This window comes from Myripristis murdjan, chromosome 14, assembly GCF_902150065.1.
Source record: "Myripristis murdjan chromosome 14, fMyrMur1.1, whole genome shotgun sequence".
Lineage (NCBI taxonomy): Eukaryota > Metazoa > Chordata > Actinopteri > Holocentriformes > Holocentridae > Myripristis > Myripristis murdjan.
The window spans coordinates 29,450,521-29,475,644 of record NC_043993.1 but is presented as its reverse complement, the minus strand read 5'-3'; the positions used below and the strand labels follow the sequence as shown (position 1 = coordinate 29,475,644).

General features: G+C 40.4%; 1 protein-coding gene across 1 annotated transcript in view; it reads left to right on the top strand.

The window, feature by feature from the left end:
* Positions 1 to 25,124, top strand: part of LOC115371540 (protein turtle homolog B-like) — a 139,220-nt gene that overhangs the window by 57,258 nt on the left and 56,838 nt on the right. The window contains 2 exon segments of the mRNA XM_030068973.1: positions 12,203 to 12,354; positions 15,954 to 16,071. Of these exon segments, the coding sequence (XP_029924833.1) occupies positions 12,203 to 12,354; positions 15,954 to 16,071 (270 nt within the window).

Here is a 25,124-nt window from a genome sequence, read left to right as displayed (position 1 = left end):
GGATTAAAAAAGCAGAGTCCAGAATTCAGAGCCAAAATGCCCAAGACAAAATACTGCATTATGCTATTAAGGACATTATAATCATCTTGAAATCCAACAACAGGATTAAAGTGCTTTTTAAAGACTATTTTACCCACAGCTTTTCTTAGTTCTGCATTTGACTTTGCTGAAAGTGAATTTGAGATTATCAATAGCCTAAGTCGAACAAGATAATGATATGAGAATGACAGTGACATAATATCATGGCTGTGAATATTTAATTTGTGTCCACATGACAAAAGCGCCTATAGTATGGAGTTGGCTATGTTTACATGTTGCCATTCACCCTGCTATTGGTGATGCTTGGGTTAAAGTCTTAATTGGGTTAAGCTGTTTATATGAACTTTTGAAATTGAGTAACCCTAACGCCATTAAGAAACCAATTAACAAAATATTACTGCCCGCTGACACAATGGTCCTCTTGCAAACAGGTATTTTTTCTGCTTTCGTGCTTCTTGGAGCACACCCCTTCAAACTTTGCCAGCAACCCACATAAATGCATGAATAGCGAAATGTTTATTTTTTAGGCAAATTATCTCATGGCATTTAATCAGGATCTTAAAAGAAGTTTGAATGAAATGAACCAACCTCATTATTAAAGGGTCCGTTATCTTATGTTTATGTATTAGACTGAGAAAATGCAGTCATACAGGTGCTGAGGAGATAGAGAGATATTTTCTCCATCAGCTGCACCTCTTTTATCTCCCATGTTTGGTTTCTTTTGAGTGTCTAAGCTTTCTTTCTTTTTTGCACCTGTTTGTGCACCATGTGTAAAATAAGCTTCTGCTTGTCCTCCGTAAGGGTTGATTTTTTATCTGTTGAGTTCCTCCGATGCTTTTTTGCTTTTACACTGGAATGAAGCATTACACAGGAATGTCACAATCTCATGTTTAAAGAAAAAAACAACACAAAAACCAGTAGTCATAGAAACTATGTACATTATATTAGCCAGCCTAGTTACATTAAAGCCAGATGAAACGACAATCGATGACATCAGTCTGTGAATGTGTAGTCATGTAATGGGATGATATTATCCCTTTGCTCCATGTGAGGTTTTCCCTTTGGGTGCTGCGACAGTCTGATGTAATTGAGTCAGAAACACCAATGAAAATTTTATTCTACAATCTATGCGTTTCTATTGGCTGAGGAGCTCCAAAGAGTCCCGTTCTTATCTGTATCAGCTCCACCTTGTTTAAATTCTGTTGATACCCTGGCTGCAATTGTCGCCTGACACCTTATGTGCTTATAGCCTCTTGGTTGGAATGCATTCAAGGTCAGACCGGACCAGTGATAAATTCAAGGCTGTCAACATGCGTCAAAGTGTCGCCGTAGCTACGCTCTACCTGTAGTTGTCTACTGTGGTGAATGCATTTACCTATAGATCGGTGTTTGCATAAGTCTGCATTCATTGCTGAAATACAAGACAACAGAGTCCAGTTTTTTATCAACGCTTTGGTACTAAAACAGAGGTAAAAATAGAGGCAAATGTGGTTACACACGCTGAAACACTCAGAGACACTCCAGGTATCTAAGCTGATGTTTTGAGATATTTCTTGCCATTTATATCGTGAGATCTATCAGTGTAACTATAAATGGGGGAATCTGTGTCTGTGTGTGCGTCTGTGCCTCCATTATCTCTGCAACCATTCAACTGATCGACTTCACTCTTGGCGGGTGCATTGCTGAGGACCCAGGGAAGTGCAGTGTGAAGTTGTTTGGATGAGTGCTTCTTCAGAAAGCTGCACGCAGCAATACTGGAGGCCAAGCAATTTGCCCGTTCCTAACAGGCTGTTTTGAGCGGGAAGTGCTCTAGTGTCAGTAATTTGGGGATGAGGTGTCCCACGAGCGAACATATTTGGGAACTTCCTCAGCCTGTCTCTCTCTGGCCGGCTTCATGTTGTCTCAGGGAACAGTGAAAGCATGGTGGAAGAAGTGGCCAAGTGGACCAACCACAGCTTTAGTGGTCTTGTGTTGCCCTATGTGCAGTTATTTTTGGAAGTATTAACAGCAGAGAGTTTATAACTGCAGCTACTGTTATCCAGCTAACCCACACAGCATTGTAACCTGTGCAACTCCACAAAGTGAAAATAACTTCCTCAGAACACAACCCCGAAGTTATTTTATTGACATGGTGGCTCACTAATATGACATGGAAAATGGGAGTAATTTAGTGTAATTTAGTTTGTTAGTGTAATAAAAACTCTGAATCAAAGTTATTTTTTATTTCTCTGAAAGGTATTGATAACATTGTAACATTATTCATTAAAATTGTTCATTGTTCATGGTGTCGTAATAGCAGTAATGTATTTGATGTCATGCTGTAATACAACAACACAACAGTGCTAGTGTCTCATGGTACAGCACTCCTTCTTGTGTGGTATTGCTTAAAGGAATGGTCCATCCCAAAATGAAAATTCAGTGTCACGTTAGGGTCAGTAAACAAACAGCAATTAGCCCGTGTAGTTCCAGCTTAGTCGTGTCCAAAAATATTGAACCTAACAGGGTTATCTCTATACAGCTCTGAAGAAAAAAACATAAAATGCCCATTAAAGTTGTCCAAACAGCTTTTGTAGCATTAAGTGTTTTCTAGCCAAATGAGTGGGCTGTGGGTCCACAAGTCCAATATTAACTCATTATCTCCCAGTCTGTGCTCACTGATAATGCTGCAGTTGCACCCTACAGCAATCTGGGTTACTTCGCTTGCTACTGCTTGTGACTGGCGGCATGCTCAGGAACAAGGCATTGAGTAAAACATGAGAGAATAAAGGCCTCAGGAGGACAACTAATAGGCCAATATCCGGAGTACATTAATACGTGACGCCAGCACCAGCCTATAGGCTTATCTATTGGGCCATTTGGTTCCCTCATAGTGATAGACTGAATGCCTGTGTAATGGCTGTTTGATGTAATACTTCATTACAGGCTTGCTCTTTTCAAGATTCAGCATTATACAGTGGAATCCAATGTGTTTGATAGCTGAAAGAGCAATAATGAAGTGAGTCCTACACACAAAATGGGCTTATTCCCTTGCTGTCATGCATTGGTCTGGTAATACTGGTCTGTGAACAGAATCCTTCTCTATAAAATGCGGTGATGACTATGAAATACTTTTATGTAACAACACTTTACCAAGTATACTGACACCGATGACAGTGTTTGAGCAGTGTATTTGCACACCAGTGCTAGTTTGGTTATTAATACTGCTAGGTTATGTGGTGAAGGCAATCCCAATTTCTGTATTTATCTATATGCCGATCTGCCACTGTGCGTCAGCAAAGAGGAATCAGGTCAATGATTTACTCTACCATAACAAGAATGCGCTTGCTGACTGCTGAGAAGAGTGAGCTCACAAACTCAACAAGTTTACTATCATCACAGTAGATAAATATTTAATCATATTACCTCCTGCAGTACTTAGAACAGTAAGAGAGAAAGCCTCCTGTTGCAATCAGAGCTCAAGCAGCAACAGGAACAGAGATAGACAGGCAGACGTGTAGACTCACAACACAAGTCACCGTTCCCACCCGCACTCAATGCCCTTTTTGTCAGGTTTGCGTCTGTTGATTCTGTACAGAATTTAGTCGTAAATGAAGGAGTTTGGTACTCCAGAAAAACGGAAGTCCTCCACCTGGACTTGACAGGCATTTCCTTAAAATGGCCTCAAAGTTTATCTGCCATGTTGTTAAAAATGTAAGAGTGTCCGCCAGCTGTTTGATTTTCTGCATTTAATTTTTTTTACTTTGGCCAAACACAATCAAAGAGACCATTAGAGCAGCCATTTCGATTACAGTGTTGAACAAGCAGGCCTGATTTGGTCCTGTCCAGTAAAAAATTTGACAAAGAACTCCTCTTGAAGAGTTTTTCACTGCTTATCCAAGACGCTTCCTCAGTTCCTCGGTACCTGACTTACGACTTCTAGAAATGCCATGACCTGGGCTGCTGAAAACTTTCATCAACATGAGAGTTTTCAGCACATAGGTTGCTCTTATGCCAGCTCCTTTCAGTACATTACGGTGAAATATTAGGTTGTAGGGTTTACTCTGCCTCTGAGTTGTGCAGCACAGTGTGAAATATCGGTGTAATTTATGGATGGCATTTTATTCTGGGTTCTACAGTTGGTTTCCAAGGAAAAATAAGCATCTATATCCCATCCCTACATTTTCAAGTACAGAGGGTGCTACTGTCAGCGTGGTTTGTGATACAAATATTAAACCTGAAAAAAGATTTGATATAACAAAACTACAACAAACTCTTAGATTTTGTCATAGGACATGAGGGTGTGAATATTAGTTGCTTTCTGTAGTTGGACTCCAATGTGATCCATATAGCATACATGTTGACTAAGCAACAGTCAGAGCACAAACATTTCAGTGGCTGTCACATATGCCACTGCTCAGAATAGGTCAATGGTAATTGGATCCTGTTATGGTGATCACTGCCATGATAAATTTATGAATTGCATCTCATTAGTGGGCTGCATGATGGAATGCAGTTAAGCACAGTATGATTTATGATCAGTTTCAGCCTGCACACACTGTATTGGCAAACACTGCAAACTTGTTCCCGATCAGATTTTTTTTCTTCTCTCAAACAAGTATTCAACACGAGTCACGCAAACGAGGAAAATGTACAGAAATGAAGAAGTTAAAATTAAGTAGTAGATCTCTAGTTATTGCTAGAAAAATGCTGTTAATCAAATCCTGACAAAGGAGGACTTGATTATTATTTTGAAGATATGACTGAAATGTATGTGTGAATCGCAGTGTCAAGGAACTGCTGTAATTAGAACAGTTCATATGGTTAATTAATTAAGGCTCAGTGGAAAGGAAAAAATTAAGACCTGACAAAGCGTGTGTATTACATAGTTTGTATCTGCAGTGCTAGTGGGTAGCACATTGTGCAGAATGTTATTTTTGCACAATCAAAGCAAAACCGTCAGCAGCTTTGCATTTCATGTACGATGCACCTGCAAGACATCTTGCACACTTTTTTGATTTGCATCATAGCGTGCAGTATAATTGAGATGCCTCCAAGATGCTCCACTACAGACACACTAACACAAAAAAAATCTCCTCCTTGTGCTTGAGCTCTCCAACATGTCTAACATTTTTTATTCTCCCCTGCTGTCTTCTTATGTGAGTCACAATCATTGGAGGATGATTAGCCCTTCTTCTGCTTGACATGTTAAGTGGCGGCAGAATGTCATACTGTAGGCGCGAGGCCCAGTGTGTGTGTGTGCATTACCGGCTCCTCTGACACAGCAATATTCATCAGCTCGCCTTTGACTCTCCACATCAGAAAAAATGGCTTTCTGGAGTCCACTGCTATAAATTTTCCATTGTACACTTCAGATTTATGTCAAGCTATTGCCATAAAGGGCACTTCAGCCATTCTTCCTTGAGTCAGCTGCTCCAGGTAGTGTTGCATGGGGTGAAGGGGTGATCAAGAAAACCAAGTAGGGAGCCCAAATAGTCATTTTCTTTTAAACAGCAATGTCCAACAATGAGTGAGATTTTTAGTGCCTGTGTCATAGTTGGGCAGTGTGTCTGTTTATTAAATGAAATTATGAAAATGAAAATTCCCCTGGCAATGTTTAACAAAGAATTAAGCTTTTGAGAAGTTTTGTGTGGCCAGTGATGTTAGTTTTTTTTTTTTTTTTTTCAGTTTCTCAGCACGTAGAAGATCTTGCTTCCTCTTGAAACTAGTTTTGTGAGTCACAAGTAGTTTGAAGCTTGGTGCCAACACTGGGTGCCAACACTTGGGCCCGTTTGCCATTTTAGCTGACCTGCCACTCACATACACAATATTAAATGAACAGAAATACATATCAGTCAACGGAAGAACTTGTTTGTTGGCTTTAAGGCCTTTTATCACTATCATCTCTTTGGCGTGAGAAACCAGCGTGTTAACGTGGAGTGTGGAATTAGCACTATGGCCTGGCTTATGATTGCAGATGGAATGACATGTTAGCAATAGGGAGGCTACAGGATTACACATGTAAGCAGATAAGCTTCAGTCCTGAGATGATTATACAGAGAATGTATAAAAAAAAAAAAAACAGGAATTATAAATGAACAAAATCTGTATTGAACCACTGGCAGTCATGTTAGTGTGTGTGTCTGTAGATGGAGTGGGGTTGATTGGGATGGAGTGGGAGCGGGGCAGTTAAAAGGCAGAGCTTGGGTCTGTTTTGTTATTGTAGGTGGATGTGCTTTGTATGATGGTCCCTGCTGTAATCCTGCAAGCCTTTTTTCTGTGGTGGTGGGTTCAAAATGTGTCACACACCCTGACAAATCGGTTTCTTTTAACCTGACAAGTTACTCAAAATGTTGTTTTGCATGCAGTAACATTATGCCACATTTATAATAAATCATTAAATGTTCATTTTGCTACAGTATCACTGATTGATACAACACAATATTATATGAATTATGTATAGGGCTGTCACACCGAGGGAATTTCCCCTTTGGTGATCTAGTGTGGCGCGGTATGCAGTTGCATGCAGTATTACATAGGTGCCATGTTTGTTTGTTTTCTGGTTACTTCATTTATCATGATTTTAGAGGTTTTAGAAGTTATTATTGGGTTAGCTTTGCAGCCATGTTGGTTGCAGTCTAGTAGCTCTGCCTTGACTAATGTTCCAGAAAAACACAGTCAGGTCAGCTTTGGCTCCAGACAGGAGAGAGAGAGAGAGAGAGACAGCAGCAATGAGAACAAGCCAGAGAGTGAATGAAGACAGGGACCAGCGGCACTGGAAAAAGTAGTGAGACAGAGTTACGTTATTTACTGTTTATTTTATTTTATTTATTTATTTAGTTTTTGGCACAGTGGTTATGTCCTAGAGCGGGAAAAAAAAAAAAAAAAACACGCCTACACCTCCGCACAACCCTGCCGGAAGGTGCCGCATCCATTGTGAATGCAGTCACCTTAATGATGAAAGGGAAGCTGCTCTAACACTCACATGCATGTGTACATTTGCAGTCTCTTTTTCTCTCTCTCTCTCTGTCTCTGTCACTCACTCACTCACTCCACACAGAACCCACACACACACACACACGCCGCACCCTCCTCATCCTGCTGGTGCAACACAGCTCTAGCGACACAGCACCCAAGCCATCCGAAAAGCCTGAAAAAATGTGAATGTAGTGGCGGCTGTGGAATATGGTGGTGATAACCTTATGAAAAATCTATATTATTATCTGTAAATCTTAAATCTCTGTCCAGTCAGTCAAAGCTTTAACATTTGGTGTTTGAAACAACCGGTTTAAAGTTGGTCTTTCTGAAGGAGGAGTTCTGGCGTTCAGGTCCTTTTCCAAAGAAGCAGAGGAACGCATTTTCATTACTGTGTTGTTCTTTAGTAAATATTTTTATAGTGATTGTCCTGATGCCTCAGAGGTGTAGGGCAAATATGTAACTGCAGTATCCTAGGTGTGATAAAGCCATAAAAAATATGCAGTAGTCATTGATAGTTATAATTATTTTTTTGATTCCGAAGCAAAATCAGCCATTTAAACATGACAGAACATATAACATAATAAAAACTGTGATCATTTGATAAGCAAATTTGAATTACGATAACAACAGTGCCTTTGTGGAGGTGAATTTATGGTTTATCATCAGAAGTTAATTATTTATTTTAACCCTATATGCGTGTTCTTCAACTAATGCTACTTGACAGGATGTAAGGATAACACAAGACCAAAACCTAGATTCTGCTCCTGCGTCAGCATGATCAACCATCCAGTGTTATGTGAACACTGGCTGGTTGATGACGCTGGTGAAAATGACGGGCTGAGCAGTTTTCATCCTGCAAATCCCCATAAACCTTGACACGAAAGTTGCGCTACGTTGCTTGATTGTTACTTATGCACCCTCCGCTGTGCCTGTCCTCCCACTTCGGTGCAGTCAAGTTCATGGTGAGTCACCAAAATACCAAACAGGTACTGGCAAGGAAATGGGAAAAAAATAAAAAGAATAAAAAAACCAAACAAAACAGTGTGCTGCCAGCCTTGCCATCCACTGTCACAAAAATAGATCCCTAAGAGTTATTTCAGTTATATACTAAAACAGCAGTATTTGTTTGTTGTTTGACAGATTGCCACTTTAAATTCGGAGATTGCTTGAACATCTTGATGCATTTGACATGTCATTATTCAAGTCAGATTTATTCATAAAGCAACTCTAACAAAACACATTTGTCAAAATATTTTAGAGAGAGGCAAAACATTCAGATACAGAAGAACAAAAACAAATGTTAGAGCTACTGTATGCGACTTTTTCACATTAACATAATAAATAAATACGACACATTAAATTATACATTATTTGTGTCTGTCAGCCTGCATTTATGTGCTCAAGTCCTAGGACCTCCGCATTTGCCAGAATTCGGCTTTTCAATTATATATGTTGATTTTTCAATGATGATGAATAAAGGGAAGCCTTAGCATCAAGAACAACGGTGGAAGGCAGTAACACACAGAAGAGCACAGCAGCATTATGACAGCACAGCACCTACAGTGACATTTCAGATGTCAGCCACCTCAGCCTCAGGTTAGATACCATTTCATGGTGAAGCAGCGTTTAAAGCGTCAAGATGGGCGATGTGGTAAGGTGAAAACTTGACCAGTGACAGGGGACTAATCATGTACTACACAGCCTCAAGACAGAAAGTTACATTTTGTAACTCTTTTGTAGCTATAAGTGTTGTGATTTACTTTTTTGACGCACCCAATTCCCCTCAACCTTGTGTACTTCTACCTAAGTTAACAATTTTACACCTTTCGACAACTTGAAGAGAAGGTGCCTAAACCAACGGTACTGCACTCCAGCTGTGGGTTAAATTGGTATTTGGAATGTGGGGGAACTTTTGACCGTGACCAGAGGTAGAGGTTGGGGAGTGAGGAAATCAGCAGCTCACTTCAAAAAGACTGCCTTGCACACGGTGAGCTATGGACAGTCAGTCAATTTTGACTGCAGTTTGCAATTTGACTGCAGAATCCAGTTTTATCAACTTAGAAATGACTGCTAGGAAATAGGACTCAAAATACAATTCACAGAATTACACAGTGGAGCTGTACATGGTCTGACTGGCACTGTTGAAGCATATATATATGTGTATATATATATATATGTATGTATGTATGTATGTATGTATGTATCTGTCTATCTAGATAGATAGATAGATCATATAAACATCTGATTATCAACCCATTAGTGTCTTTACTGTTGTAGTTGATTTTAAGATGTGCACTGATGCCATCTTGTAAATATTTGGGCTTCTCAGACAGACATGAATAGCAGCACACAGTAAATCCGTTTGTGGCTTCAGGGTACTTACAGTTTTGATAATGACTACTGTAAAGATAAGTCTTATTACAGTTTTAGTTTTAATAATCTTCAAAAAGAAATTACATTACATACATCTACAGGTATGTGGAATCATCACCTTACTCTGTCTCAGATGAGTGGCCAGTCCAAGAGCACTGAGCATTAAGTGGAGTGTCTTGAAAGAGCAGACCGGCAGCTTGCACAGATTAGGGCAGATTGGGGCCCCGTCTGGAGCCAAGGCCTGGGAGGAGAGCTTGTAGGTGAGCACCTGGTGGCTGGACTGTTTCCCGTACTGTTTCTTTCTCAGTGTGCGGTGGGGCGCAGCCTGAATAAGCAGTGTGAGTCCATCCTCCTGTGGGCCCACCACCTGCAGGGGGAGAAGTGGAAATGGTGAGGCCTCTTGGTTGGCAGGCTGAGGTGTCGCCCGTGGTGGACTGGACCTCAGCAGCAGAAAGTGGTTGTTGGTATGTGGAACGTCACGTCTGGTGGGTCAGGGAGCAGGAGCTTGGGTGCAAGACCAATGCCAGCTATGCAGAAGGGTGGCAGATTTAAGGAAACGTTAACATCAAGTGTCTTAAGGTGTCAGGCCACTGCAAGCCACCAGAACGGCTTCAGTGCTCCTTGTCATGGATTATCCAAGTCTCTGCGACTCTACTGGAGTGATTGAAAACCATTCCTCCATGAGATACTCTACATAGAGAGGGATATTATAGTAAGGTTGCAGTGGACAAAGCCCTCATTACAAAGGCAAATACACATTGTGGGCTTGTACACATACACCTGCAACTGGATATCAGAGTAGTGAAACAATACTAGGGGTAAAATATAATCGTTATGGGACATCAAGTATCTGATTGGGTAGCTGCTGTTGCACCTATGTGTGTTTCCTGTTTTCCTATTTTGCCTTATATTTTCTCTTTTGCTTTCTTGCTATACTGTGAATCTAAATTTGTGGTCACTGGAACTAGTATCTGCAACAAACCAGGCGGCAGAGTCAAAGCCAGGTAAAGGTTTACACACATGCATTATTGAATGGTCTCTTGGTAACTTTTCTGATTGGCCAGTCTCCCGCTATTATGTCCACTTGACTGCTTGCTCAGAGGAGGAATGAGAACTTAATGCCAAGAGCTCTTGGTACTGTGTAACAAGCTACCCTTGAAGGTTTAGATGTCTTCTCCCAGGGAAAAAAAAGGCATTTCAACTTTCAGTTTAAAATATTAAACAATGTTTGGGATGTTTCAGTGCCTTTGAGTTTATTTTTTTCTGTTTCCTGACTTACTGCTCATGGATAATATTGCAAGTGACAGTGAGGCATGGCTCTAATCCTGCTTTCTGAATTGCTATATTTAGCCACATTCACTCTGCACCATCTTTTTTAAAAAATTTAAGGCAATTTACTGCACATTTAAATGGCCTTCTTCAAGTGGTAAACTTGTGAATTTCTGCAGTTTGTGAGTTTACCATAAGGACATTACAGCTCAACAAATGAAAGTTAAAAATAAGTGAGAAACTGGGATTGGTTCCATGATCCTTGACTTAATGAGTTTTGAGAAAACGGTATAAAAGGAGGACTTGAAAGGTCTGACTTTCTGTAGGCTATATTGAGAGAAGGGGTTTCAAAATAGATGGTATCACAGAATCCTTTTCTATGATATAATTACGGTCTTTCAAATCCAAGATAACAATACACTATAATCTAGAAAAAAAAAAAAAAAGATTTGAAAACATCCATCTATAAGAATTAAGATTTCCTCCTCAGTAGATTTTCCTATTGAAAAATTGTAAGAGTAAACCACATTTTGCCTGGTCTGTTCATTTGATACACCCTTATCCCCGTATTAAACTCTATCCACAGATAGGGGCCTAACTCTTAAACCCAAAACTTGAGGGCATTCTCAGATTCTTACCCGTGTAGTAGTATTTGCTCCTCCATGTGAGTGTAACACATCCACCAAGTCTTGTGCACCAAGTCCAGGAGTGTAGTGCTCCAAAATGAAACTTTGTGTTGCCACTCATCATGGCATTTTTTACAGGTTTCTACGCACTTTAGTCGTTGTAGAGCAGTACACTTCTGGTTGATGGACCAAACTTTTTAGATTCAAGACGTTCAATACTATTTTTACACCTGTATTTCCGCTGCTTTGGTTCCTATGTGTCGCATTTTGGGGCAGCTTATCATAAAGGCTTGAAGTCTATGAGAGTCGTTAGCCTGGCTCCATCACAGTAAAAAATGGCCAAAATGTTGGGGCATTCCTTAAAATAATCAAGCAAATTATTAAATTGGGATGGATATTGGGTATCACGAGACCTACACTGACAATTCAGACCATGACGGACAACTTTATGTGATAGTTTAGCCGAAATGTTGAACAGTGGATTTATGGGTTGATTAGATTCCCACAGGTGAAGGAAGAAATGATGGGGTTGTGGTGATGCACATTACTGCAGAGCTCAGATCTTTAATTTATTCTTCAAAGGAAACCATGTGTGTAGAGCTGAATTGCTGTGTTATTCCTCTTAGGTATCAAATGAGTGTTTGTCAAGTTGGTTGTTAATTGCTTGTGTAATAGCTCTTAGTTTGAGTTGATGCAGTTAATTCATTCAAAGCAAACAGTCTACAGAGGAATTTTCTCAGACCCTTCTCTCAGTTCTTAGTCTGATTGCACATGATGGGGGTGCTGTAGTAGGTCTTTCCTCCAAACTCAAACTTGATTTTCGAGGAGTGAACAAAGGAAATACCCTCACGTCAGCGTGCTTTTGAAACATAAAAACATAATTTACCCTGGTTCTCGTTCCATTCTTTTTCTCAACGTTGTCTTCTCCTCTGACTCCTCAGCTCCTCCAACATTCACGGACACGCCACCTCAGTACGTAGAGGCCAAGGAGGGGGGCAGCATCACACTGACCTGCACGGCCTTCGGCAACCCCAAACCATCGGTCCGTTGGCTGCGGGACGGCAACCTCATGGTCAGCAATGCCAAGTACAAGGTATGCATATTTCTTCACAGCGGCTAGAGCACAGCAGAAGTGACCGGAGGAGGCAGCTCTTGTCCTGCAAGCCACCCGCTGCTCACCTGAGAAAAACACTGTAAAACATGTCAAAGGCTGATATAATATTTTCCCACGCGAGAGTTAAAATAATCTAGTCCATGCATTTTGCTTCATGCTTTACTGCACATCTTTACTGATACATTTATATATAAAAAAACTTCTGTTAATCATTCTCTTACTCAGGTGATCAAAAACACTGATCCAAAGCTCAGTTCGGAGCTCACTGAAGATCATCTTTTTTGAATTAACAATAAATAGCGCATCTTCCGATCAACCCATATCCGTTTCAGGCTTAAAATTCCAGCTTCCGCTTTGGCCTTGCCCATCTGGAATATGGATACAGATATGGATCATTTAGTCGGTTGAACAGATACAGAGACAGATACAGATACAGAAACAGAAACAGATACCGATAATGGCTTGCTCGGTCATCTCGCTCTCTTTTTTAGTTTTTTGACAATAGGTTTTTCTTCTTTGTTATTGATTGAGATTGAGACAAAGCTGTGAGAACTGCACCAGGGAAGAATTACAGTACTGTATACAATATCTCAACTGCTGCATGCAGACATGGAACCCACTCACCCACACATTGGATCAATTATTCAAATGACTGAGCTTTGTTCATAGAAGAGTTTCAGTTTGTATCTAAATTTGCCCCTTTCTCAGGCAGAAGCTTCACACAAGCCACACCATTATATTGAAGTCTTTTAGAGACTAGTGAGAAATTACATAACCTAAAATAGAGGAACATGTAGATGGATCTGTACACTGCATGTAGATGGAGGAGGATGCTTCAACTTGAGTTACTGCTGAACTGGCTATTAATACAAAGCTGCCAAAAGTCTGCACTATGCACTTTTTGCCCAAACTTTATGCATGAATTTGGTGGCAGACACCCCTTGAACTTGGAGAACACAGCGAGCGTACGTCTTGTTCACAAGGCAATCGAAAAAGACACATTTTCAAATCACATTTAAACTGAAAGATCCCCCATCACGCTGCTCTTTTTGCTCCTGTGTGATCTGCTTATTTTCTTGAAGAAAATCGCTGGGAAATTAATTTATATCTGGTGCTCGAGAATATTAATCTTGTGGCAAGGGATGTCAAGGTCTGTGAACAGCGTGTGCTTGGAAAGAGTTTTAATTTAGGCTTTGTTTGATATGACTGATATGCTTACGGTACAAAAAAATTTGTTTTTGTGGTTGGTTTCAAAAACCTTGTGTCATTCAGCCAAAACAAACTCAGAGAAAGTGACGAGGCAGGGGATGAGAGACTGGGGCAAAATGGGGCTGAGGTACAGAGGGAGAGATTCAGCCACTTACTGTACATGTGAGCCTCCCGTCACACACCTCCTCGATCCCTCTTCAAAGACAGGGAGCCAAGGTCTACGACGGGCTCATCATCGCACAAACACTGGCCTCCATTTTGAAATCTTCTCAATTTGTCACCCTGCTTGTTTAAGCCCTCCGCTCCAGGCGAGGCCCTCATGCTGACCTGCTGAAGCTGTAAAGTTGCCTCACATTAGCTCCGACAGGCAGCTAATCCAAACAAATCCCAATCATGCTCAGCACCTGAAACAAGCCCGTCCGTTTAACTAATCACCTCCTCATTCATTAATGAGGAGTAACACGATGTTGTTTACTAGTTCTGCTGTTTTCTCCCTCCACCCCCACAGTCTCCTTCTCTTCTGGTTTCTTATTAATCAAATGTACTTGCCATGTTTGCTATGTTTTTGTTGGCTTGTCTCTTGAAATTATGTAAATTCCACATCTCAGTGATATGTGTCTGCTGGGTCCTGATCTGTTTACCCCTGAGTGGTTTGAGTGCACTCCCTGTTGAATCTTAAGCACGCTGCTTGGATTCACATGGGGAGCGACCCAGAGAGCAGAACCTGTGCCACCATGTGGAAATATATAATCACGTGTACGATAATTGTCTTAACTTTTGTATGTGTTCCTTAGTGAGGTAACGTTTTTGGGATTGTTGATCAATACCACTGTCTCAGAGTAGAAAGTGGAAAATGGGCTTTGAAAGACAGAAATGTCAGCACCTGGCAAATAAATGGCTGTTTTGAAAAAAAAATCCCCGTCCACCCCTTCTCGACTCCTGCTCCTCACATTTTCACTTTGCTCAACAATAGAGGAAAGGGCGGCCAGAATCATTTCTGTTGCACTGATCTGTTGTGAAAATGTAAAATTATTTATGGCAATTAGCAGCCACTTTAAGACCTGCCACACAGAAACCAGGAGATATGGTTGCTTTAAGACATCGTAGTAGATTACATAATTCGGCTTTAATCTAAAAATGAAATTCAGTCATTGGTGAAAATACTTTGAAAGCTGTCATCCATTCATTTGTCATTAATTTTTACATTAGTGAAAGATCTGTGGTGGCTACAGAAACAGACAGAAAATCAACTTTTTTCAATAATTAACAGTTTTTACATCATCATGAATATTGTTCAGATATACCATCGATATAACTCAGACTAAGTCTATCAACTGTAGTTTTGAGAAACATTTTGCAAAAGGCATCGATGACAGACTGTATGGGAGGTGCAGCAACTTTTTTTTTTTTTTTTTTTTGTCTAGGCTAGACAGGCTAGAAAAATTTGCAAGCCCTGTTTTGTCTCATTTGCTGTATTTTTTTTTTTTTTTTTTTAAAAAAAAACAAAGACAGGCAGCTGCATAAAGTCATTCAGTGTTGAGCAAGTTTGTGTTTTATGTGAAGGCCCACCTCTGTAATGGCTGACTGTGGCTGGAGACCGGCTGAATTAAAACACAAAAGTACTGAAAGTTTGCAGTGTTCAGGTTTCAGTGCCTCATGTGGTCAGTGGCAGGGGAGTATTATCCTTCAGTACCCAGTGCCGTGTGTGTGTGTGTAGATAAAGCTACAACTGGTGAAGTCCTGTCACAGATCAGCAGCAAGACATGAATAAAAAAAAATGGTACAGTGAAGTGAAACACAAACTGGATGCCTTGTTAGTGGCAACAGTTTGCATCTCAATCCATTTACAGTAGCTCCAGTATGCATACAGCTCATCTTTCAAAGCCATTCAACACTTCCCACTGTCACATGGAAATGAAACAGATATAAGTCGTTTTCAGTGGCAAGTTAAATGTTTTTTTTCCCTCCATGGTTTATTTGCCATGTTTTGCTAAATGTGTCTGTTTATCATGCGGTAATGGACAGTTATTGGTGATTGGTGTGTATTTATGTGTTGATTTTGTCAATGTGTCCCTTGGGTTTTCTCATGTTTTGAATCATTCTCGCACTGTTTGAGTGTGATATTTAGGTATGTTGTATATACACATGAGTTAAGGGTGTGTATACATACCTATATTGCGAGCGCTCACTGTGTTTTGGGTTAATTGAGAATTATTCAGTGCGTATGCTTTTTGTTGTAAGATTTGAATCTGACTCCAAGTCCCCTGTGTTTGAATCTTCGCTCTGTAATGAACGCTGGCTTTTGAGAAGAACGAAAAGACAATTTCGCTTCATCGATCAATAAACACTTTGATTCCTTGTTTGCTCAGGTGTCTGATGGGAGTTTGACGGTGCTGTCCATCACTCGGGAGGATCGCGGGGCGTACACCTGCCGAGCCTTCAGCCCCCAGGGAGAGGCCGTACACACCACACGGCTGCTCGTACAAGGTAGGCCCCGCGCGCTTGTGCTTATAAATCTTTTTACAGTCATCGCAGAGTTTTTATCGTTTTAAGCATTTTTCATGTGAACTGTGGTGGAGGCCATTTTGTCAAATAAATATTGCATCAGTGTTTGCAGCCAAAAGTTTGTTTAATATCGGTCCACGACCATGACCTCCTGGTGATGTCATACCTGCATGTTTTCATCAGCTAGAAATATAACCAACATTAAGCTGCACTAAAGATTGCTAATCAACTCTTAAAAGACTGGATGTCTTCTCTGACAGAGGTCTGTTATATATCCAGGCAGCCTATTTATAAAAGTTCATTTTCAGTCAGGTAGTAATGTTTTATTAATATAAATTTGATTAGCCTCAGTATTAACCCTCCATAGAAGTACTGCTTTGAGAGATAATGTGTTGAAATATTGCCTTTACACCAACAGCATATCAAAACCCTACAGATAAAGCACAAATTAAAATGGAAGTAATCGTGTTTACATTCGGTAAATCAAAGGCAGTCCACTGTCTGATGATGATACTGATGTTCTGAGTGATTTCTTGCATTGAATTTAAAGACATCTGAAAATCTTACACCTACACTGTAGCTGTGGCGGCATTTTGATACAGAACTTTAAATTAACTCCAAGTTGAAGACTTCCCAGACGAGTCAAAAACAGTAAGTTTTGGCAAGTTTTCCTGCTCTAACCTGCCTCTCGGCACTGACCAGACCTGCGCTCACCTGCTCACCCTCGGGAGAGCAACCGCGAAACAGAGGACAGGACAACAAAGGAAGGAGAAAGAGCAAAAGAGCTGCGAGATAGAAAGAGCAAGAGGAGGGAAGCAGGAAAGGCTAAGTGGTTTGGAAGAGAGGCCGTACACAGGGAGGAGGAGAAGACAGTCCTTCCCATAATCAAGAAAGATGGAGGGTATTTCTGGCTGCGCAGTTATCCAGCAAAAATGGTGTTTCAAACAGATCGATTAAGCGCACAGCGAGCAACCAGACCTGTACACCAACAAGGACGCAAAATATCTCGATCTGTATCGACCTGCACTGGCAGCTGTAACTATATGAACCCTCTGCCAATTTATTTGTCACGTTTTTGCCTCAAAAAATCAGACTGACACAACCTGTAATATATATCAGGGCTACTAGCAGCATCCTTTGAAACTCAGTCCAACCTTTAGTGATCGCCAAGGGTTATAAAGAGTGGTGGTGTTTTATGTCAACTCACGGCTAAACATAATAAAACAGTTTGGCTAAGAGGTTAACAAGCAGACCTGCGAGAGCATCGCTGGATAGCAGATACATTTATTCCTCCTTATAATACATAGGTGAATGATGTGTTTATCCTGATTAATCCAGGACTGTATAAACTTTGACTACAGCAGCAGTCGAGGCTGCATGGCCAGCGAGATGCTGTGGGACCGGGCAACATCTGTTCATCTCTGTGTATGTGTTTCCATACAAACAAGTAAAGCAGTTCAAAGTGAGTCCTCTTTCTGCTTTGGCTCAGGCTCTGTCTTTGTGATGTCGCGCCAAATTGTACTTCAGACCACGTACAATAAACACTTAGAGAGCAGCATGATCTCATTTTTCGGCTGCAATTAAACTATGCTATTAAAATTAATTTGCGGAAGAAGAAATCTACGCTCCAGCGGCGACTGATGAGAGGTGGAGCCAACATCCAAACGACTTCAGGAGGATGTCTCGTATTGTTGAGCTCTACAAAGCTCCATCATGACGTTTTGGGCGGCTGATCTTTATCAGATGAATATGAATAGATGTTAAAGACCTTTAATAAGGAATATATATGCCTGAGAGCCCAGGTGGTGGCAGTCAGCCCGAATGACAACAAAAAAGTTCTCAAAAGTTAAGCAGGGTTTAACAATAGGCTTCCAAGTAAGATAAGATATTAAGCATAAAGGCATTAAAAAGCTAAAGGTGTTATCTATGATACAGTACACTGATTAAAAAGCACAAAGCACTCAATAATAGAGATAATAACAAGGGCTGAGCTTTTGTGTTTATGTTTGTGTTTGTCCAAGGAGTCGTGTACCTCTACACTCAGTGGCCACTTTATTAGGTCCACCTGCACAGTCTAATCCAATCCAATCCAACTGTTGTGCCTTAAAGTTTACTTTTCTGATACGTATAATGCTCAGGTTTTCTTTTTGTCACAGTAATAGAGGTGTTCATTCACTTCTATGTTTGGCATTGAGCTCATAGTTAGTGCTGCTGTTGGACTGGACTGCATTTTATTGAGAGGTGTTTCCACTATTCTGTCCCTCTCATTGTAGATAAATAGAGAGGGCAAAAAATCAGAAACACCTCTCCATATAATGTAGTCCAGTGCAAGACCTCTGCAAACTACAACCTCAGTAATAAACACAGAATTAAATCTACACATTCTCCACAATGTCAACAAAAATTGAACATTATAAACTTTGTTAGAAGATAGAATTTATAGCAGAGCTGTTGCATTGAACTGCATCAGATTGTACAGGTAGACCTGATAAAGTGGACAATGTGGTGAATAAATAAGACCATGAATCTGCAAAGAGAGAGGAAACAGGTGAAAAATTGTGTTTAACTAAACACCAAATAGTCTAAAATGATGCATGGAGGTAAATATTCCACATATTGGGCTTTAAGTAGATTATGATATGGGAAAAGATATTATAAGCACTAATAGCCATTTAGAAATATAGGGGTCTTCACTGAAAATGTATGTGAATGATTAAAAAAAAAAAAAAAAAAAAAAACTCTTCCTCTCAAAAAATGTCTTGAAGCAAAATGGAGTGTATGAGACATGATAACAACTAGCTGATCCCTTAAGTATACTCTCACATCTGTATGAACACAACACGCTGAGCAGGAGTTTAATGGTGTACGATGCTGCAGTCTGTTTGGGAGCGGAACCACAAAACTCAGTTAGCTCTGGGACGTCAAACAACTGCATCTCAAATCAGGAACATTTAAGACGAGATCTTAACAATTGTATTCATACATTTGAGCGGTTTATTATTTATACAGACCCGCAGAGGGGAAAAAAAAAAAAGAATCAGAGAATGGAGGATCTTCTGGCCTCCAGCTCCAAATGAAATGTCAGCTACTGCAACTAAAGTGATCTGTCTATATTAGTCCTTGCTCCGCCACAAAATCAAAACACATTTAGCAAATGAATCATTTATTGTCGACAATGCGCTACATCATCCTTAAGCACATCAGCGCTCAGATGCACTTTTTTCCCCCAGAAATTGGAAGTAAACTCGGTGTCAAACGCTATAAACATACACCAACCTTTGATTTGATTTGCCTCACCAGAGAGGATTAATGACAAACCAAGTGGCAAGGGTAGCATTCCAGGTCATCTAATTTAAAGACTGTCCCAGATGAACACTTTGAGCTGAATGGTCATGAGCTCATCTGAATCGAGGGACTTCAGCCTGCCTCATTTTTCAGGAGATTGATTTTTGCCACTTTACTGGAAAGTAAACAAAGGCATGATCATTTTGTCATAAATTCCATTTGCGAATCTAAAATGAATGAGCACTAAGAGATATTACAAGAAGGAGAGTGGATTAGAGAGCTAGATTAAGGTAAACTGGAGAGGAGTGTGGCTTGAATACAGCAGCACCAATCCAAGGTAACGCAGACAAGGGTCCAGCTTGCCCAGTTTGTTTAAAAGGGCTCCACGTACTGTATGGTAGATTAGATACTAGATATTACATTAGATACTGTATCTTGGATTTGACTGCACAGCTACCTGAAGATTTTGATTGTCAGAGTTTGACCCAGATCATTTTTCTTTCAATTTTTCTTTGGATCTCTGCTATCCTGAAAGAGAAACACCCCCTAACCCATAGGTCGGCAATTAGCGGCCCCCGGGTCACAAGCAAAAACATCTGGCCTGTGAGATTATTTGAACTAGAGAATGAAAATAAAAAAAATAAATTATACTTTTTAAAAATCAGACTGACAGTCTCAAAAAAGCTCTTTATTTGGAAACTTCATTTTTCAGAACAGAAACATTTCAATCGATCTAAATTCTTATTTGTTATATCTGGATACGAGGGTGAATAAGCGCATCAGCGAGGTGCAGCGTGGACGCTTAACATGCAAAAACAAATGACGTCAGCGGACAGCGCCTGGTGCTGAAATTCGTCTGTTCTGTCATTTCACGAGCGCCTATCATTTTCATCCTCCCCTATTAATTCAATAAATTAGCCATTGTTTTGGTTGTGGCCTGCCATGTAATGGCTTGGAAAAAATCTGGCCCGAGGCCAAACTTAATTGCCGACCCCTGCCCTAACCCCTCAACAGCTGAAGGACCATACCAGTGATTTTGAGTGTTTGGCTCATTTACTACAATTTCCCCACATTTTACATTGCAACAAACCGTTTTGCAAACCATGAAGGGGCACTAAAGATTTTATAATATATCATCAGAATTCCTTGATTTTTCTAAATTTGAATTTTTGGTTGAAACAGCCACTTAATAATGTTCTGCTCCTGTGGCTAGCAAAGTTGTCAACATTCATAAACCACAGAACTGATAACTTGTTGTGTAAAGCAGCAAATGTTTCCTGGGTATTATTTTCCATCAGAGGGTGCTGCTGCTTTTAGGAAAACTAATGTGGACAACTTTATGACGGCGATGGATTACTGGTGTGAGGAAAGTTTGAAGTCTCTGAAAGTTCATTTTCATATCGTAATTGAATGAATGTAAACCAATGGCTGGATAAACGGTGAAGGGTGGATAAATCACAGGAGTGGTCTTTCATTAACTGCTGCTCAAAACCCAGTGCAACACTGCCTGTCCTGGTTTGCTTATGTATATAAGCATCCACTAACCTGTCCCTCTCCATTAACACACTATTCAATTATTTTTGTTTTTTGTCAACTCATCAAATAAATGTTACATTTAAAATGTAATGAAATCACTGTGAAAGACAGCGAGTAACAGATTCAGAGGTCACGTGCTGTACTTCCTCGTGCCACCGTATAAAAACTCTCTGGCTGGTTGACCCGTCATGTATAATTTACAGGGGAGACAGATTAATAGAGGTCCTCCTGGAAAGCCACTGAGCAGCAGATCAGCAAAGAGACAACAGTGCCAACAAATCTCCAGCTCTCAGCTGCGTCTAGATAGAGAGGGCTCGCGCACACTTGCACACACACACACTTACAGTGTAAAAGTAAACCCTCTTATGCAGGAAGAACCAGCCCATACAAAGTACTGCAACCCGTTTCTTCTCAGAGAATGAGTGATCGCTGAACTTCCTGGTTTATCAGGCAGGTGCACAGGTTGCCAACTGTTGCCCAGCAATTCCTTAAAGTGATCCATAATGCTAACAATATACCCATTAAAGTGAAATGACTTTGATAAATGATCATGTTTGGTGCCACTTAAATGAAATTAGAGAGGATCATCAAATTGTTTTTGCTGTTGAAGCAAAACTAATTATAATCAGGTTTAAGGAATATGCTTCATTTGTCGAAGCTTTAATCATATGGCATCTGGTCTGCTCTAACTTTGACTGTCTTTATTTCAGCGTGAGGGTGGCATAGTCACACCACTGTTTCGATAATGGGTCTCTGGACTTTAAAGTCTATGTCCACATGGAGACAGGTTTCTTTGAAAATGCACCTTTTTCTTTCCGTTTCAACCTTCAGTCCACATGAAAACTACATTTTTGGTTTCTGGAAACACAACTTTTGGGAAAACGCTCTCCAGATTGGAATATTTTAAACAGTTTTCCTTTTGTTGTATGGACAGGTGAAAACATAACAATTTTTAAAAGCGCTGATGTCACTGAGGTGACTTTGCTTCTTATAACTTAGAACTGAGAAGACTTTATTGCCACTGTACAACGAAATTCTGTTTGGTACTTTCTCGGCAAACAAGCTCAAACAGACAAACAATCAATAAAAGGACAGATAAGACAATAAAGGATGAGTATAAAAATATAAAAATAGCAGCTGTATAAAAAACCTCAGATAAAGTGATGGCAGCAGTCAGTGTGCTATGAGCGTGTGCTCATAGCAGGATCCTGACCTCACACTGATGCTGCTTTGATCACGCAGTTATTTTCAAATTTCTGTTCACCTGTGATTTTGAGTTGGAGCTCAACCTCCTCCTCTGTCCATATAAATCACTTGTATCAATCCACTTGTTTCCTGCACAGTTTTAAAGATGTTTTTAACTGTTTTTGCGCTTGCATTTGTTGCTAACTGCTCTGGGTTGTCAACCAACTGCTGCATTCAGCTTCTTTACGTATATATTGCATACTGCATTTACAAAAAAAAAATCTGTCTCTTTGGACTCTGTGGACAAAGTTTATAAAATATAAATATTGACTTTGAACCTGCTGAACCCTCTCACACTCATGCACAGTGGCACAGCCTTCCCAAGCAGTATTTAGCTGTGGTTTATCCTGTTTGAGGGGGGTTAGCCACACACACACACACACACACACACACACACACACACACACACACACACACATGCACACAATGGTGATGAGCAGTGCTCTCAGATAAAGCCAGCCACATAGAATATGGTAAATAGTTGGAAGCAGATGAAAGAGGTGAGGCTGCTTTCAGCTGCCACACCAAACTCATTAGTTTGGCATTTAGAGGTTAACATTATGATTATGGTTTGCAGTAGGAAATGACTAGAAATCAATGGAGTGACTTTACGAGTACAGTGACAAACACGTGCATGCGTGCAGTGAGGATGATCTATTTGGCACAGCCGGGTTCATTCAGTAGAGTCCTGTAATCCGTTGCTGCGTGCACACTAAGTGTCATATGGTGAAAGTCTGCGGCCACACAGTCTTCTGAACAGGATGCATTAAGAGTCTCCTCCGTCCCCTCCAGAGTGAGTGTGCTGTGTATTAATCTCTCTGCATGTCTCCAGTATGTGTATGTGTACACATCTATTAATACTCCATAAGATCTCTGCCCAGTAGGCTAACTAATTCCTGCTGCGTGTTGTGTCTGCCAGTTGGGGTTTTTTTGGGTGGGAGGTTCTGCTGAGAGGTGGTGGTATCCAAGTTCAAGTTCAGGTTTATTTATAGCCCATTATCACTGTCCGCAGTCTCAAGGGCTTTACAGGACCACAGGTAGGATAAAACAAAACAACGGCCCCTGCCCTGGATCCTCGTGGCAGGCAAGAGAAAACCTCCAGTAGCCAGCAGAAGAAAAATTAGAAGAAATCTGGAGAAGGATCACAGAGAGAGGGAAACCCCTTCCAGGCCTGAGGATGTCCCACAGAAATCCTCCTTAATGTCAAGCTAAGCCGTTCTCCTGGTGGACAGTACAGTCATTTGCTTGAATCACTGAAGGCCACCTTCTCAACAAGTTCTTTTTTACACGGTGGCAGTAAAATAATTGTGTTTTAAAGAACAGACTGCATGTTTTGATATTAGACATACAGTAAAGAGGAACAAGAGAAAATTATCTCTGACATTTTTGCATGCACTCTTGCTTTGAATCAGATATTTTATTAAAATTGCTTCAGCCCCGATGAAATCCCAGTCCACTTTTTTATAACATTTCTATCTGTCTTTAGGAGTCAACCTCTTCCCTCATTTGCTCTAAAGTAATAGCAATTAATGTCAGTTTGTTTTCAAACTCAGCTGAATTGTTATTGTAGAATAATCCTAATTTCTAACAAAATTATTTTAAAGGATCTAATCCTTCCCTTTTATTTGTATTTTATTTTTATTTGGCGCAACCTGAAAAACTTGAGTCTGCCCTCAGCAGCAAGGAATGCAGCCCATTAACCCTCCTATTATGTTTGGGGTCAGTTTGACCCCATTCAATCTTTTACGTCTCTAAATAAATGATGAACATCTTTTTTTGGCTTCATATTTAATGACTTTTCCTAAGTAATGAGTACTACCGGGTAAACATAAAATTCACATGATGATATGTTTTCAATGCCCTGTATACACTTTGTACACATTGGTTATAAATAACAAAAATCTGCACTTTCAAATAATATAAGGGCATTAAAACACCAAAAATTTATATTTCTTTCCAATTTTAGGTCAATCAGTGAGATTTTATGGTGATTTGAATATTTTTCCATAGTCACGTAATAGGAATACTGGATGTATAAGTGGGGGTGGGGAGGGGAGGGGAGTTATGTTTTATTTAAAGGGCTATGTAGGTCGTCAACAAAGAAACATAAAGTACCTGACACAGGAGGGTTAATGGTTTATTTAAGTCTTTTGGTGTCAGGGTGAGCTAATGGCCAAACAGTAAACAAAATGGAAGCAAAGCCGAACAACTTGAATTTAAGTGCTCAAATAAATAAACAATAAGACAAGTGAAATATGACTAAATAACAATGCAACCCACCCCTTCCAATTTGCAAACAGGATTGCAGCATCCTGCACAGAGGCAGGTTGACTGGCTGGAGGTGGAGAGGGGAGAGTCTGCAGGAGCGGGAGGGAAGCCGGTCTTTAAACCACACGTTTGGAGGCGGGAACCAATCAGCTCACTGGAACTACCTACACACACACACACACACACACAGTGACAATCAATCATTCAGCCAATCAGCCGAGCTCACCTGCAGCCCATCACACACAGACGCCGCAGCAGAGAGCTCCACAAACACATGCACAGAGATCAAAGTACATCCACAAATACTGAGACAAATGCCTAGAAAATGTTCATACGACCTCAGAGTCCTAACATTATGCAATGATGTAACAACAAAATATTTACGGGTCTCACTGGAGTTGTTTTTTTCATTTTATCCATGAACCATTTCCCTTGAAGAAACCCCACAGATGAATTGGGCTTACTTAAAGTTTGCGTTACATAAACGAAACAGATTCAAAAGTACGAAGATCTGAGAAATGAGTCTGAGTTTGGTTTGTGTTAGACAGGGAAGAGCTTGTTTTGGGGTTTTCTGTGCCCTTATTTTCAGCCTCAGTGCAGAGCCACTCAGCAGTTCAGGACCAACACTGTGCCAGCAATCAAATTCGTAAGTAATGGCTGACCATGCTGGCTTCAAAACTGCATTCTCAGCAGATCAGAAG